This window comes from Typopeltis vanoorti, chromosome 12, assembly GCF_054136105.1.
Source record: "Typopeltis vanoorti isolate ZY-2024b chromosome 12, IOZ_Tvanoo_1.0, whole genome shotgun sequence".
NCBI lineage: Eukaryota > Metazoa > Arthropoda > Arachnida > Uropygi > Thelyphonidae > Typopeltis > Typopeltis vanoorti.
This window is the reverse complement of record NC_143560.1, coordinates 29,173,697-29,190,440: the sequence shown is the minus strand read 5'-3', so window position 1 is coordinate 29,190,440 and position 16,744 is coordinate 29,173,697. Positions and strand designations below refer to the sequence as shown.

The window sequence follows — 16,744 nt, the reverse complement described above, 5'->3', positions numbered from 1 at the left end:
AGTAATTTCATTTTAGTTCACAATAAGAGAATGGGGTCTCCTAAAGAGAGGGGCGCCCGGCGGCCGCTGGATTCGCCATTACCTTAAAACGGCCCTGGCTGTAACTGCGTGGTTTGTGGATATGAACGTCACCTCTCTTGACTGGCCTCCACAGAGCCTTGATACCAACCCTAATGAACATCTGTGGAATAAACTGGATCATCGGGTTTGGCCAAGGGACGTCCACCCCAAAACAGCCCATGAGCTCGTTGCATGCCTACAAGAAGAATGGTCCAAAATTCCCATTGATCGTTATCGTACGCTTGTGGAAAGTATGCCTCATAGGATTGCTGCAATCATCACAGCGAAAGAGGTCCAACATGTTATTAAAGCGGGAGCCTTCGCTGTTTGTTCCTCACAGTATGGTGTCCGTTGATTTCTTTCCAAGCAGTTTGTGTGTGTGTGTGTGTGTGTGTGTGTGGTGAATAAAATCCGTAAAAACGGTGTCTGTTTGAGATATCTAAATATAGTTTTACTACCGTATTGTCCAAAGCTCCTATTTGTTAAAATTCACGAAGAAGTTTATAGTTGTGATACATAAACAAGTTACCAAGTTACGTAATGTTAGAAACAATTTGACGTCATGAGGAATATTAATAGTGCAACAACTTATTTGTTACACGATCTTTCTAATATTTACTAAGAACAAAGAATGGAAAATTCTAAAATCCTAGCAAGTACTATTGGCTTCCTCCTGCCAATAGCTTTTTAAAATTCAACTTCGAACGAAGTGATACATTCATTGTACGGAACGATTTTTTCACTTATTAGCCACATATTTAATAGCAGGAATGATTTATATAGCGCACCAGAGTACGCGAAACAATTAAGATGAATGTGCTTTTTTTATGATTAATAGTCAGTCACTGTCTAGATTATAGTTAAGTCAAGGTTCTAGATTGTGGTTAAGGTTCCTATGCATCATGTTGCATAGGAACCTTGATTCAAGACACAAACAAAATACTTAAAATTGCCGACTTCGATTATTATGCATTCATTGAGTGAAGGACCGTGCTGCATTGTTCTCACACACACACACACACACACACACACACACACACACACACACACACACACACACACACACACACACACACACACACACACACACACACACACACACACGAATATATTTATTATTATTATTATTATTATTATTATGTTTTTTCTTTTCTTTATTTTATCAACCTTATCCACGATAGGTTAACCTCTAAGAAATCAGTAATGACGGTGGAATAAGTTATATAATCCGGAAATACCGTTCTAGAGACTAAACATGGATTTCTTTTCTTTTCTTTTTTTTCAAGCCATTTTTAGGCCTCCAATAAGCGATGCAGTGGTCTAATACCACTTGAAGACATTCATAAACATCCGAGCTACAGAACGTCTCCGCTACACTCTTCCCGATTTTCCATCCTTCCGCAAAACAGCAACCTATCCACAAAACGCGCAAGGAACAGGCACAATGCATTGACCTCATTAACCTTAATTGCTTCAATCAGCACTCTATCCACTCGACTGGCTGACGTTGTAAAGTATATTCTGTAATAACATCAAAATGAAAGTCTTCTTTCTCTCTCTGTTATCTTCTTAAACACATTCCAGGAATATTCTGCTCCATTTTAAGAAACGTTCTTGTTACTATTAATGCGGTTATGTTTGAAGATACTCATACATGTCAAAAACTTCTTTTACATAAAGTCCTAAAACTTCCAATACTAAATGGTGCAACACTCAATAAACATGTAAGAAACAATTTTACAAACCTGCTTAGTTTCGTTCGATGATATTTACGTCACCATCTCAGATCTAACCTATAAATCTTTAGCCACAGAAATGCTAAATGTAGGAATGAATTACAACACTAGAAAGATAAATTATTTGCAATTTTCATATTACAAACAATTTATCAGTCTCCATATTCGCAGAAATTAAAGAGATACTACTAGCCGGCCGCTCGGAGACGTTTTGGTTCGTATTATTTCTGATTAAAATAAATACATCAATAGAGTACTCTATGAGATATTATTGGGGGAGGGGGATGACCCATTTCGATAATATGACTGCTCAAATTGACCAGAAAGAATTTAATATGTGGAACTTACATTCCTTTGAACTGTTTACAGTGTAGATAAAGTAAATTTTATTATGTGAAGTTGATTCTAAATTGAAGTAGTTGTAGGCCACATTAAATACAACTGTTCTTTTTCGACACAAGAAAAAAGCTAAATAAACACAACAATATATAGATATATATGCAAGAAGTTGCTCGACTAGATTGTTAAATTGTAAAAGTCTATTATTTTCAGATAGTCTATTATTTTAGAGAAATACAAAAACAACGATAATAAATAAAAGTAATTAAAATAAACTTGACCTGATGACCTATAGTACAGTATAACAATTGTAAATTAAAAAGAAAAAGATTCAGAAATCTTAGAGAATTTCCAAATTGGGAATGGTATTGGAAACATTAATTTCCGTATAACTACAAGTTTTAAATTTACCATGCAAATTTAAGAATTTCAATTACGCAATTAGACAGTTGACATAAAAACTGGCCGAAACTATGATAGATTTAGGAATTCAAGTTTATTTTATACTGAAATCGATTGTTAACTTTCCTCAATAATGCATCCTTTCGAAGATTTTTGCGGTTGGTGACCTGGCTTGTATGTGTGCGTGTATTCAGAAAGGAGGGTTGTAGGAATTCAGACGACTTTATAGAAATCTTGGCAACTGTCCAACAATGTCATAAATCTAAAATGCTCTATTACTTTAAAACAATGGGATTTGATATTGTGGAAGATTAATGTAATGGAACATCTCGTTGTGCTGAAATGTGTCAAAAAAGAATGTAATAACAGTAATAATAGCTGCTGTTTTTCTTTCCATTCCAGGTATGTCCTCATCAATCACCACAAATACTACGATAAAATCTACCAGAAGAAGTACATCGCACTAATGATTGCCTTTTGCTGGACCTTTAGTTTCTGCATTCTTTTGCCTACCCTTTCCCGTGGTTGGGGTCAGTTCGGATACCACCCACAGACATTTTCTTGCACCATTCTCCCTCTGAATGGAAAATCTCCAAAGAAATTTCTCTTCGCCTTAGGTTTCTTATTGCCTTGTGTGGTCATCGTAACATCCTACTCGTGCATCTTCTATCGGGTAGGTTTTTATTTTCTTAAGATATCTAAGCGAACGTTAGTTATACGAGGATGTGTTATTTCATTATAAACTAAGGACAATAATTTAAAATCAATATTCCAGTTAAAATCAGTGTTATTTTATTTTTCTAGGCGCATCTAAACGAAAATTGCTAATTTTAATTTAAATTTACACGTTAAATTTAACGTGTAAATTTAAAAAAAAAATAAACTAGAGAGACTATCGATTTAAAACCTGTCTGAAAAAAAAAAAAAGTGTACCTCTCTGCAGAAAGATCAGAAAACCAAAGTAAGAGTTTATCACAGACAGTCGAGTTTTAGTAATTCGATCCCTATAAACAAACGGTGTTATCTTATTACAGTAGCAAAGGGGATACTTTCAGAATTTATTTCATTTCCTGCTTGGACGTAAGAGATCCGTGAAAGTTGAGAACAGTGAAATGTGTGCGAATGTACAGCACTGTGTTTCAGTGTGTTAAGAGCATTATTATTATTATTCTTATTATTATTATTCCTGATACCTCCAAGGAGTCAGAAGACTCATCGCGGGAAGACACCTACAACCGTCTCAACCACTACATCGAACCTCGACTACGAATCGTCTCCATCAACGCCATCTACCGCCCACCTCCACCACCACCACAACTGGTATTCTATGTCTGTAAATTGCGTGTGTTCTGAAGGGCCGATTTGTCTGTATTTGTCAGCATGTAATACTTTCATATGGTGCCCGTTTATTAGTTAATGTATGCAATTAATTTTATTTAAACAAAAGATTTTAAATAAAACTTGTATTATTTTAGCTGTTTTTTAAACAACCAAGCAAAACGTTTTCCTGTGAAAGTGCACTGAAGACATGACGATGAAGTGAAACTTTTACATGTCATTATTAATGATAGCACTGCGGCGAATAAGCTACATACCGCTAGTGACATCTTTGCCGTTATTAATGGTGTAATTGATAACGATGATGGATTGAAGTCAGCAAAGCGTGAATAAACGACTGCAATAAATAATACAAGAAGGTTCTGAAAGCTTTTTAAGGTTGTAAATGAGTTTTGTGACAATTATTGCTCTCATGAAACATTTCACTTGCATAAAACATTAATAAAATATTCATCATAAAATATTATTACCGGAATCACTTACGTTTAATTTAAATGTCTTCATTTGTAAAATTTTCAGCTAAGTTTCATAGCCATTATCAATACAATTATAGGAAAGCACACAAAAAAAGAGAACAACAATTCGATTGAAAGCGCGTGCTATTATGTGCACTATCGGCTGCAGGAGAATAGCTCCACCTGCATTAATAGATAACACTAAATTAATTAATAAATAACAAAATAAAGTACAATAAATAATTTAGTTAATAAGTTATTTTTAAATATAAACAAAAATTAATTACAAATTATGGAACACATTTTAGGCAATCGTTTTTGTTCAGAAAAAAATAAAATAAAATATATTTCAGCATTACTCTAGTTTATATACGTGTAATACTCGTAAAGTTGCAAATGAATATTAATATCATTTTGATTTAAGTAGAAACTGATATGTACCTATAATATCGAAATAGCTAGGATATAGAAGACATAACACTCCGGGGGAGGGGAAGGGTGTTATGTCTTGCTCGCGCAACACACACACACACACACACACATGCTATATAGCTGTTTAACTGCTAGTGTTATTCTAACTAGTACAGTATCATATCTCATTCAACTCCCACAGCTCTAATTTCAAAAATAATTAAACTTAACAGCGTGTCGAAAGCTTATATATCTCTAAAGATACTTAGTCTTCACAAGTTTAGAAATGGCTTTAATCGCCTTTTCATAAACGCGATAGGTTTCCTTAGAGACATGTTGAATGTGATGCCATCGTGTTCCTTGAGTGCATGGCAAATTCTGGTTTTATGGAAATTTAGAAAAAAATGCAAATTCAATTCATAATATTTATTATGAGTTGAATCTTCACCAAAGAAGATTATAAATCATGTTTAATAGTAGACTTGATTCGGAATTAAATCGACCATTAAAGGTCTATGCTGTGAAATTAAGAAATACTCGTATGGTGGTGTTGAAGTGGAGCTTCCATAGTTCAGGCAACAATGACGATGCCATTTGGCTGGAAAAACCTGGATTCATATCCCGTTTAGAATTGGTGGCGTTTGTTAATGTCACTAGGAATGTCTTTATATATATAAAGAGGTTTCAAAAGCTGATTGTAAAACTCGGAAAGTAAAAATTTAAGCTTGCCATTGCTTATCAAGGGACTGTTGAATTCAGTTAAGTTAATTTGATGTCATTCAGAATGTATTTTTGTCGGATTAACTCAGCCGAAACTGAAAGATAGGCAAATGTCTCGCCTCTTGATATCATTCGAATGCAGTACATCCTAATACGTAATGACCTAATTGCTCGCGGTCTTGTGGCTTTCAACATTTTCCGATCTTGAATATGCATTCAAAATCCTATCGTTCTCTTGTTTTGAAACTTATTCGATTTCATTTTCATGTCATCATCATCATTAAGTTCATTGATGATGATGATGAATTGGGATATATATACAGTATATAATAATAGGTGCTTTAATCCCATAATAATGCTTTAGCCGCCATCCCTAAAACATTAAAAAAACATATAGAAGCACTCGAGTTAGATGGATTAAAAATTGGGCAGCTGCAAAACACCGCTTTGTTCGGCACAGTTTTCATTTTCAGAAAGTATTTCCACAACTCTTAGGCCCTTGGGTAGGGCTCGAATTAGTGGAATATAACCAGCATTTTCTTAAGACTGAGGAAGCAAATCAAGCTTTGATGAATATTATATATATATATATATATATATATATATATATAACAATAATGGAAATGGAAGAAGCTTTTAAAAAGATGAAAAACGGGGGAGCAGTTGGACCTGATAACATCCCCGAGATGAATAGAAATGTCTAGGTGAATTGGGCATGACTCTATTGACGGATACCTTTAACAGAATCATTTAAACCGAAAATATGCCAGATGAATGCAGAAAGAGAGAGAGAGTACAAGTATATTGGTTCCAATATTTAAGAACAAAGGTAATATCCAGTCCTGTAGGACCTACAGAGGAATTAAACTCATGAGTCACATTATGAAGATATTGGAAAGGGTAATTGAGAAGAGATTGAAAGACTCGATGTCAATTTGCGAAGAGCAATTTGGATTTATTCCCGGCCGGGGAACAACTGACGTTATCTTCTCTAAAACGCAGCTCAGAGAAATGTACTGGGAGAGCAACAGCGAGTTTTCTCTGATCTTCACTGATTTGTAGAAGCATTTGATATATTTTATTCAACATATCCCTTTTCTTGTCCCAAGAAAAGGTATATGTTGAATCACGATGAAGAAAATGATCCCAGAAAAGTATGTACATTTTGTACATGAAATGCATGATGGTAGCAAAACAAGGGTGAGATATGAATCAGGACCGGCTGAAACATACCCACTAAAAGTAGGGGGGGTTCAGCCACGGTCAGCTTTCAGACCCTTCTTATTTGTCATGCTCTTGGATGTGTTCACAGAGCGGTAAGAACTGGATCACCCTGTATGATGATGCTTTCTGATGATGTGGAGAAAAGCTTTGGAAGATACTGGCTTCAGGATTAGTAGAAATAAGACAGAGTACATGTCTTGTGAAGCAACAGGGATATAGCATTACAAGGCATAGACATGCCACAAGTGTCTAGGTTCGCATACCTAGAATAATGCGTCCAAAGTGATAGATACCTAGACTCCGAACTCAAAGGCGGATTCAATCAGGGTGGATAAACTGGATTTTGTATCACACAACATACCTGTTGTGCGATACAAAAGTGTCCAGCAAGTTAAAAGGAAAGATCTACAAAAGGGTAGTAAGACCAACACTGATGTATTGTAGTGAGACCTGGCAGATGACAAAGGGATGCGAGAAGTGAATGGACGTAGTTGAAATGAGAAGGCTGACACTTGCAAGTGGTATAGCAAGATTGGACAAGATCAAAAACTCACTGATCAAGCATTGAGTTCAATGCTTGATCTGTTTTTTACTATCGTGTTCAAAGTGGACACGGAGAGTCCAAGATCTTTTGCTAAATGCACACGCGTTCCGGCATGCCAATCTACACGTCGTAGAATTGCCATCTTTTCCTCTACCGAAATATATTTTCTGTCTTTTTTCTCCATACTCCACCAACGTAACTTGAAAGCAACTTTCAAACGCTAAATTACGTAGCAGAAATTCTGCAATATCAATTCGTACTGTGATTGAAAAATCACGGTATTGCTCATGACTATATTACTGCTGCAAGCGTGCAGGTCACCGTGATGGTGGAAACGAAACTACAGCCGAAAGCAACGCCATCTGGGAACAGAAATGCCCAGATTTCCGCAGAAATCGATTCGAAAATCAGTATTGCCACCCGAGAAAAAAACGCAAATCACGGAAATAACGTCCACATCAAGTTGTTAATGGCGGGAAAACAATATATCGTAAGAATAGGCCTTAAGACGGGATCAACGGAAAATGACGTAAATGGCAGGAAAACGTAAATTGCGGGAACGTAAAAACTGGGTTTTACTGTATTTTCATCTTATCGCGTATTTTGTATTTGTTTATGGCACTCAGTACTATCATCTTATTCTTTCCTTCCAGTATTTGTAATAAATGATCTGTTTTCAAATTATCTGAATCACAATCAAAACTGCATATTCTCTATTTATTATACTGACACCATTATATATTATATTAAAGTTCTCTATTTCTATGGTTTCTTTTTTGTTTCGGTTGATTTTTGACATTTTAAAATTCTTCCATTAAATATCTGTGTGCCAATGCCAAACTGAAACGTGGCTCTCACACTCACAGAATTAAATATATGACCTTCGTTTGGTTTCGCTTTTACGGTTCACAGGAGGTTGTACGTAGCGAGATCCCTCGCACAGATGCGAGACTCTTCGACACTTCTGCGCATGGCAGAAGAAGGCGAATCCATTCCGATAATAGGGTAATCAATGCGTTTCGTGGGATGAGTGTTTATTATTATATTTGGGGAAATTATCTTTTATTTTATAAAAAGTACAGTTTTTAAAGTGGTAACTATTTTGCTTGTACAACAGTTGGAAAATTTTACGTACAAAGCACGTGATTTCGCATGTTGGTGACGAATCCGTACATTGCCTCATTCCTTTCTTCCGTTCAATATGAATTGACTCTTCTTGGCACATTGCCAGCCGTGGGCTCGCATCTGTGGTCGACAGCATCTGATGTCATTTTTTCGTGCACATCAGAACAAGACTCATCCTACGAAAAATTTCTTAATGTAAACACCAAGTTGTTCGGCATTGACTAATGTGTGTACGAATGAACACAGAAACAAAGTATTATGAACGTTTTTATTGTATTTATTTTTTACGACTAATCTAGAGCTGGTAAGATTTAAATGTGGTGTCACAATACAACATTCACAAATAAACTGGAACGTTGTTGTACTCCAGCAATGGGATTACTAGATCAAAATATATCAGGAATAAAAAGTTTGAATACAAACCAATGATGGACTGTTTAACGAAAATATTACGCCTTCATATGTAGCACAGAAATGCATACCTCACTTGACATGGATGAAAAATGAATATGGCAACGAGTATGTGTGTGTGTGTGTGTGTGTGTGTGTGTGTGTGTGTGTGTGTGTGTGAACACAAACAATCATTTTGTCGTGAGCTTTACCTGTTATTCAGTATTTTTATATTATTTTATCTTTTATTAGGTCCACGAAAGTCGTAAAAATGTCGCGGCTCACACTCCGACATCAGCATTCACCAATAGTCCACTTCCTCTGGTCCGACAAATATCCCAACGTGCAGATGAGATTCGTCTTACCAGACTTATGCTGATAATCTTTTGCTCTTTCTTACTTTGCTTTCTCCCTCTCATGATCGTCAATGTTTTCGATAATCACATCAGGTAAGCGAACAACAATTCTTCATTTATCATTCATATTGTATAAATTCAAGGGGCTAAGTATTCTCATTGCATTACATACAATTAGTATTCTCATTGCATTACATACAATTATATATATATATATATAGCTTCCTCGACTGATAAGTTACTCTCCATAAATTATGTTAAGGTTTTGAAGGGGGGGGGGAGTTATAACTCCTTTAAAAAAGTGAGGAGGTAAAAATAAAGTTTTAAAATTACATGTCTGTGAAATATATATATTTTACGGTATACATTTATTAATCTTATGCTGTTCTATTTTATTCTGTATAATTTGCATTTATATTTAATTTTTAAATAATTAAATTAGCTTTAGAAAATATGTTACTACTCGCAAACATCTGAAAAACATCGCATGTGTGTCTCTTGGGCCTAGAAAACTTGGCCATCCTTGATGTACTGTACATACTGCGTGGAAAGAAGTTAACGGTCGCTGCGATGACTGCAGCAATCCCAAGGACTTTCCAAAGCGTACGTTAGCGATCAATGGGAATTTTGGACCATTCTTCCTGTAAGCTTGCAATGATGACGTTCATGTCCACAAACCACGCAATTACAGCAGCCTTATAACAAGGTGCATTGTCTTGTTGAAAGAGACAATGGTCAGTTCCGTAGAAACACCGCAAGGTAGGAAGCATTGCATTGTTCAGAATGTTCAGATACCTCTCAGAGTTCTCAGAGATACCTCTGTTCGTGTCACCACAAACAGAGTTCCGAGGCCAAAACAGGAAAAACAGGACCATACCATCACACCGCCACCTCCGAATTTCATAGTTGGGGTTACGCATTGTGGTAAGAGATGTTCACCGGGCATCCGCCACACCCACATCCGTCCATCTGCTTGGTAGACGGTGTAGCGTGATTCTTCGCACCATAACACAGCTTTCCAAGTTTCTATGTTCCACTGCACAAGCTCTTTCACCACTGAAGACAGCTGCATGATGTTCAGATAATGTGGGACTTGCATATTGTGGTCCTACCATGGAAACCCATGTTGTGAGCCTCGGTTCTGAATGTTTTTGTGCAGATTCGTGTTCCGGTCGATGTCCGGAACTACGCATTCAACTTATTGCCCGACAAATGACGATTTTTGCATATCATCCCACGGTCAAGATCGGTGAGTGCGGCGAGTTGTTCACTGTAGGTAAAGCATGCAGTTGACTCTTTGGGCTTCAATCTCAGTATTATATTACTGATTGTTGACCTAGGATGGCCCAATTTGTCAACAACTTGCCAAACAGATAGGCCTGCAACTCCTCTTTCAAGCTCGGTCAGTTCCCTTCTCGTCGCCTTTTCACCCGAAAACAGTTGCACTGATTTGGAAGCATCATATTCCTCCAATTTATATTGACTATAAACAAATGACACGATACACCTTGCCCGTGGGATTTTGCACTGACTTGGAAGTTTTATTTGTAATAGCTTCGTTCTGTCAGTCCTTACGCATATAAGCTCTAGCTGATATGATTTCAATTTGGTATTTTATATCATTACTAAAATTCGAATGTTACAGCCACCGTAGCTCAGTCAGTATAGACGAAGAAGACGTTTGGTGGGAAAAACCTGGGTTCGATTCCTGTCCATGACGGGCGGAATCTTTATCTGTCTCTTTCCACTAAAAGTGAGTTAGCCGAGAACAGGCAAATCAGCCTCATGAACACACACACGCGCACACACACACTTCCACAGACATAAAATACCTAAAAGTCGCATCGTGTAAAAGGCCCACCCCAAATAGATGGGATAAGGCACAAAAGGAAGAAGACTAAAATTTGAATATTCTCTAGCTTAAATAGAACTACTTAATTTTGAATCTTTTTGTTAGATTTTGATACTATGGACTAAGTTGCAGTCCTTACCAAACAACAGATTCTCATATAGCCATAATAATAATATTTTCTTTCAGTTATCATGTTGATTATAATTATCGTTTTAATCCTTTATTTTCAGTATACCTCGAATTTACAGCACGTAGGATCAGTCTGAACAAATTACTTGTTAAATCGAATTCTGTAGACTCTTCATGTACCAATATAACATCGTTTTAAGTTATACATATATATATTATTAGAAGATTTAGTTTTTTTCATTCGCCTTCCCCCCACACGCACAGTCTATAATTGGAACATTTTCTCTGTCGGAATTTAACTGTCGGAAGCTATCTAATTATAATGGTGGCGAAATAATCTGTTTTCGGTATCTTTTAAAGATTCTCAATACCAATAAGAAGATTATTAACGGTCTCTTTGAGCCTGTGGAGCACAATGTAGCCAGTGTCTCTATTCTCAGCGCATCAATTCACTTCCGTCAATGGGATCCTGGTTATCTATAACCTCAAGGCCAAGATCTTAAAGAATATAAGTATAGTATTCTGAGAGCTAAGAAGGGGGGGGGGGAAAAACAGTTCAAAGAGTAAGCAAATGCTCGTTAAGTACAACAGTGGAGAGACAATGAAATATTACACTGAATTTATAGTATGCTGGCGAATCGAAGAAAGTTCGTTTGAAATGAGTTCGTTTCTTGGTATTGATCTCTTCATATGAACTGCATGAATCTGTGAAAAGAAATGTTAATAAGAAAGTGGTCTAAAAAATCTCGAATGAGAGAAGATAAGTTCGTAAATTTGCAGACTTTTTTATCTGAGTGTTTGTCGCACCAGCTCTTCAACTAACAGCGGATTCGATTCTAATCCAATATAACGTGCGGATGTTTGTAAAATCCTGATCTGAGCGATTTGGACAGTTCGTTGAATTCATAAGGATTTATTTCTATTTATTTATTCATTTATTAAATCAGATTTAAATGATAGAAACTTAAATTAAAATGGCAAGAAATCAAAAACATTGATGTAAGTTAAGAAAGACTATCTGAACGCCAATAGGAAAATGATCAGTACAAATAAATAAATCTCCAATAGACAGAACACTTTCAGCAATTTTTATTTTTATTTATTTATTTATTTGGAAATTGGAGGACAGCCGCTGGCCACAACCTTTAGTCGCCACTCTTAGCGGAGTTCAGAGCTACCAATGATTTGTAAACCCTTGGAGAGAGTACAGACAAGTGCCTCCATCTCGTGATCCTAAACCCTAATGTGTTTTAACGGCCAATTTTCCTGAGTTGCTTGGTTAAAAATCTATTTCCCAAAAAAGGGGCGAACCCTACATGCATGCATCAAAGATTGACTAACTGGGGAAACCTGATGAAATAAGGCATAGAAAAAATAAAGGTTCCTTCAGTCGGAGACCAGAATCGAATCTATAACACCGTGTTTTTTTCTTGTGGTCTGGCATTATTATGAAATAAGCGACGTTTCCACAAGGGCTGCAAAGGGTTTATTCAAATTATCTCAAGAACATTTTGAATAAGCGCTGGCATTAACTATTTCACAATTTTAATATCATCGTGTCTTACAGAAATTACCTAAAAACTCGGGTATTTTAATCTTTTCTTTATAAGATTGCAATGGGAAGGTCATGCTTTAAGAAAGGAATCGGCTCAATTAAGTAAGCTTTCTGATAAAGATCAAGAGGGAAACCAAGAAAAAAAAAATCATTATGTACTATTAGTCAAGACTGCAAAAACAATCTCCTCAACAGGAGAGGCGTGATTTCAGATAGACAGGAGTGTAGGCGACAAATCCAGAAAACAAAGTCTTGATTTGGAACGTAGTGTCATAAGATGTTTTGCTGAAATAGCTTTTGTAGACTGATGAGCAAATTTTTTCTTTTCTTGTTGCCTGACAGTCATAATTAAATGGAGTATACTGCAGGGTGTAATGTTGTTTAGCTATTCTTTCTCATAGCTAACACGTTTGTAATATATTTTGATATTTTGTAGAGATTGTTTACTTTCTGAATTCTTATTGAATGTTCTTATTTTTCAGGCACCCTACTATTCACGTGTTGGCATCGGTACTGGCTTGGATGTCTTCTTGTATTAATCCTTTCATCTACGCTGTCGTGAACCGTCAGTATCGCCAGGCTTACGTTCGTCTTCTGTGTCCCGGTCGTTGTGTCGGAAACACCGCCACATCTAGCTCCACGCGTTCGGGTTCTGGTTGTTCTAAAACATTTGTATCTGATGTTTTTCTGTTCAGTAATCCTGCTAAGAAAGAAAGGGAAAAGCAACATCAAGATGGAATAGCAGAAAACTCTATCTGAGAATGTCCATACACGTCAATTGTATACTGGACAAGAGCAAAATTGTCAAGCCTTTGATCCTGAAATCGTTTTTTTTTTTTTTTTTTGTGGTTTTAAGAGATGATGATGATAATTGTGTAAAACAGGATGAATATTCCAGTAAGAGTGAACACCAACGAAAGACGTGCTTTTGCAACTAGTACATCAAAATGATCTCTGCATTTGAGAACTGAACCTAAAGTGAAAGATTCCACAAGACTTATTGGAAGTCTGGGATGACAGTAAGCCCTCAACGTCTAGAAATGATTGAACATCTGGTTTCAAATAAGTGTCCGAGATCTCTGTTTGCAGACGTTATATTAGTGCATGAAAAAAAAAAAAAAATCTTTTCGTCAAATTTTATTTTCTATAGAACAAAACAAATATATTCGTTAGGAATATATAAACATATTTTAGAAATATAAAAAATACCATATTTGTTAAAATACGCACACTTCCAAGTTTTTTTCTGATAACCAATAAGTAATATTAAGAAGAAAAAAAAGTACCTTAATTCGTGTTAGTATTGCGTTTTAATTTCTTCACGTGAGGCTTTAAATGATGACGTACACTTAATGGAAAGGAATGCATTTCTTTATATTACGATCATGAGTTTAATAATGTGTTTACTGTATATAGAAATATTTTGTCATCTATAAACAATATTTCGTTTGTCATCAAATATATAATAGTTTATGTTTTTATATTGTGTAGTAAACTAAATAGATCACGCAGCTATCAAACTCTTCTGTAGAACTCCTTGGCTGTATTATTTTCCTTCCACTCATATTCCGTAAAATCAGTCAAGGGACTACATATATTTAAGCTATCACAAGCCTACTTTTCGTATGATATACGGCACTTATGATGCACCATTTATGATATGTTAGTCGAAATACTCGATCATTATTTTCATTGCCTGGTGGGACATCTTAACCTTGCTATGGTGGCCTGGAGTAGCACAAAAGTCTCCCCCGAGGACGACTGCAATAATGTACAGTAGGATTTCAACATCTCATCATAAATTATAGCTGCGAGCTCGTACCTACTTCTATCTCTTTGTAATTCGCCATCACCGAAACAAACAGAACGCAGATCAATAATGTTAATAATAAATCTGCATTTCTAATGAAAACCAGCTAGTATTAGCATATCTTGTTTGTTTGTTTCATAAACATTTTTATTAGTACTTTTACAAATCCAAACTGTTCTTCTGGACACTATCCTTGTCCAATTCGTACTAGTGCTATGCATATCAGTTCAAAAATATTAGAATAACTCACTTCCCTTTTCGAATTTCTAGGTTTCCTTTCATGCCTATGTTCAACAAATAAATTGCATTTGATCTAATGAGTTTTACGGTATTAACTATATTACGTTGGGGTGTTTAAATTCTTTACATTTACGAGAGCACTATTAAAATATTTAACACAGTTCAGCATTGCCGTTATTATTTTAAAATGACACTACTATCATTAAAATAATTTTTTTATTTTATTTTAATGACATTTGTCTAAATCATAAATAAATAAATCATCTCACAGTAAGGACAATGGCTCACAGAATACTTCGGCACCTGAATAATTTGCAAATACAAATCGTCTTTATATTATGCTTTGGCACTTCATTAGAATGCATACAGAAATACGTGAAAAAAAATTGTGCGAAAAAAAAAAAACTGGTATGTCACTGTCCCATTATATTTGAGTTTGGGTATCTTTATGACCATCGCTTTCTTCCATACGTCTGCAGTAATACAAAAATGCCTCTGCATTAATCCATCATTTAATGTCGAATTTTTTCTGTATCTCTAAGAGCATGTGCGTGCCAAAAATTGAAAACACTATCACCACGGATAAGAAACACACTGCAAGATATCAGATATGTCATCCTCAACGAGAAGACGTCTCAATGGAATACACAAAAAAGAGTTTTACAGTAAATGCTTTTAAGTGGAACAATGAACAATTTGCAGTAGCGACATCACCATCACCACCACCACCATCCTACGTATTAGCAAACGAAGAATACTCCGTTTGTTAATATAGCCATTTGTTGTTCATTTAAAACTAGTGTTTTTAATATAGTTTAATGTATCGTATTTTACTGTATTAGGCCGTATACCGTACTCTTTTTTTTTTTTTTTTGGAAATATAAAGTTAGTACATACATATATCTGTTTTATTTCTGTATTCATCTGTGTGTACATAGGAGAAAGAAAGAAGTAATCAATGTATCATTCACAAACCTAATTGTGATATATTACATATATTCATGATATGTTGTTCTATCCAAAATGTATTGTAATCAGATATTTTTGATAAAGCAATTTTTCATTAGAAATGAGTGTGTTTATTACTACTGCCGCATATCTTTGAGTGCATTAATTATACATTACATGCAGGAGTCTACCTTATGATATGCATGTACTGTTTAATGAATGGTTTTACATCCCCAGAAAAAGGCAAATAAGACGGAAAACACATGGACTTAATCGATATAATTATTTAGCTTCAGGTCCTAGTTGCTTCGGTTATAATTCTGATAAAACCACCAACTCCGAATATATTAACTTAGCAATGGTACTATATTGACCTGTTCACATATATTAAACATTTCCATGGTTAATGAAATCTCATGTAACGACTTTCCTCTTAAATTTACATTGATTATAATCAGGGGCGGAACTCCCAATTTTTCTCGATATATAAATACGCGCGCAAACATATGCACGTCATAGTGAGATATGAGCTATAGCGTAAAGCGACACTGTCCGTCTCGCAGTTCCACTGTTGTTTTTGCGCCAGTAGTAGATTGTTGGTAGTGCTTATCGTGTTTACTCCGTCTCTTTAAATATTTGAACATTACAATTAAAGACATAACATTTGTTATAGTTTTTATTTTAGAACACTATTGGGGTTATGATAATGGATTTTATTTTTAAGTAACTTTGAATTATACTAAACTATTATTTTATCGATAATAAACAATATTTATTCATGAAACAAAACAAGAAGAATATATTTTATTTTTAATTAATTTTGAATTATACCAAACTGCATAATTTTATCGATAATAAACAATATTTTTTCATGTTTAATTTTTTTTAAATGTTTACCATAATTTTGATATTTTATCCAAACACGTATACACTGTACTTACAGTGTGTATGTAGATTTCGAAAGTTGCAGCGCCCCCACGATTTCAAGCCACGAGCCGCCACTGATTATAATACTAGTTCTATTTTCCCCCGCTATTCACAAAAGGCGTCGTGTTCAACAAAACGGTTCAGAATGAAATTAAAATAATAGGGGGGAAAAATGAAAAAAAT

The 16,744-nt window shown here is 35.3% G+C and overlaps 1 protein-coding gene across 3 annotated transcripts in view; it reads left to right on the top strand.

The window, feature by feature from the left end:
• The window catches only part of LOC150100653 (protein trapped in endoderm-1-like), a 36,858-nt gene extending 21,682 nt beyond the window's left edge, over positions 1 to 15,176 (top strand). For all 3 annotated transcript variants that reach the window (XM_090401112.1, XM_090401113.1, XM_090401111.1), the window contains exons 3-5: positions 2,940 to 3,210; positions 8,997 to 9,193; positions 13,119 to 15,176. In XM_090401112.1, the coding sequence (XP_090257238.1) occupies positions 2,940 to 3,210; positions 8,997 to 9,193; positions 13,119 to 13,395 (745 nt within the window). In that variant the 3' untranslated portion in view covers positions 13,396 to 15,176. The remainder of the gene's footprint in view (positions 1 to 2,939; positions 3,211 to 8,996; positions 9,194 to 13,118) is intronic.
• Positions 15,177 to 16,744: the final 1,568 nt, after the last annotated feature.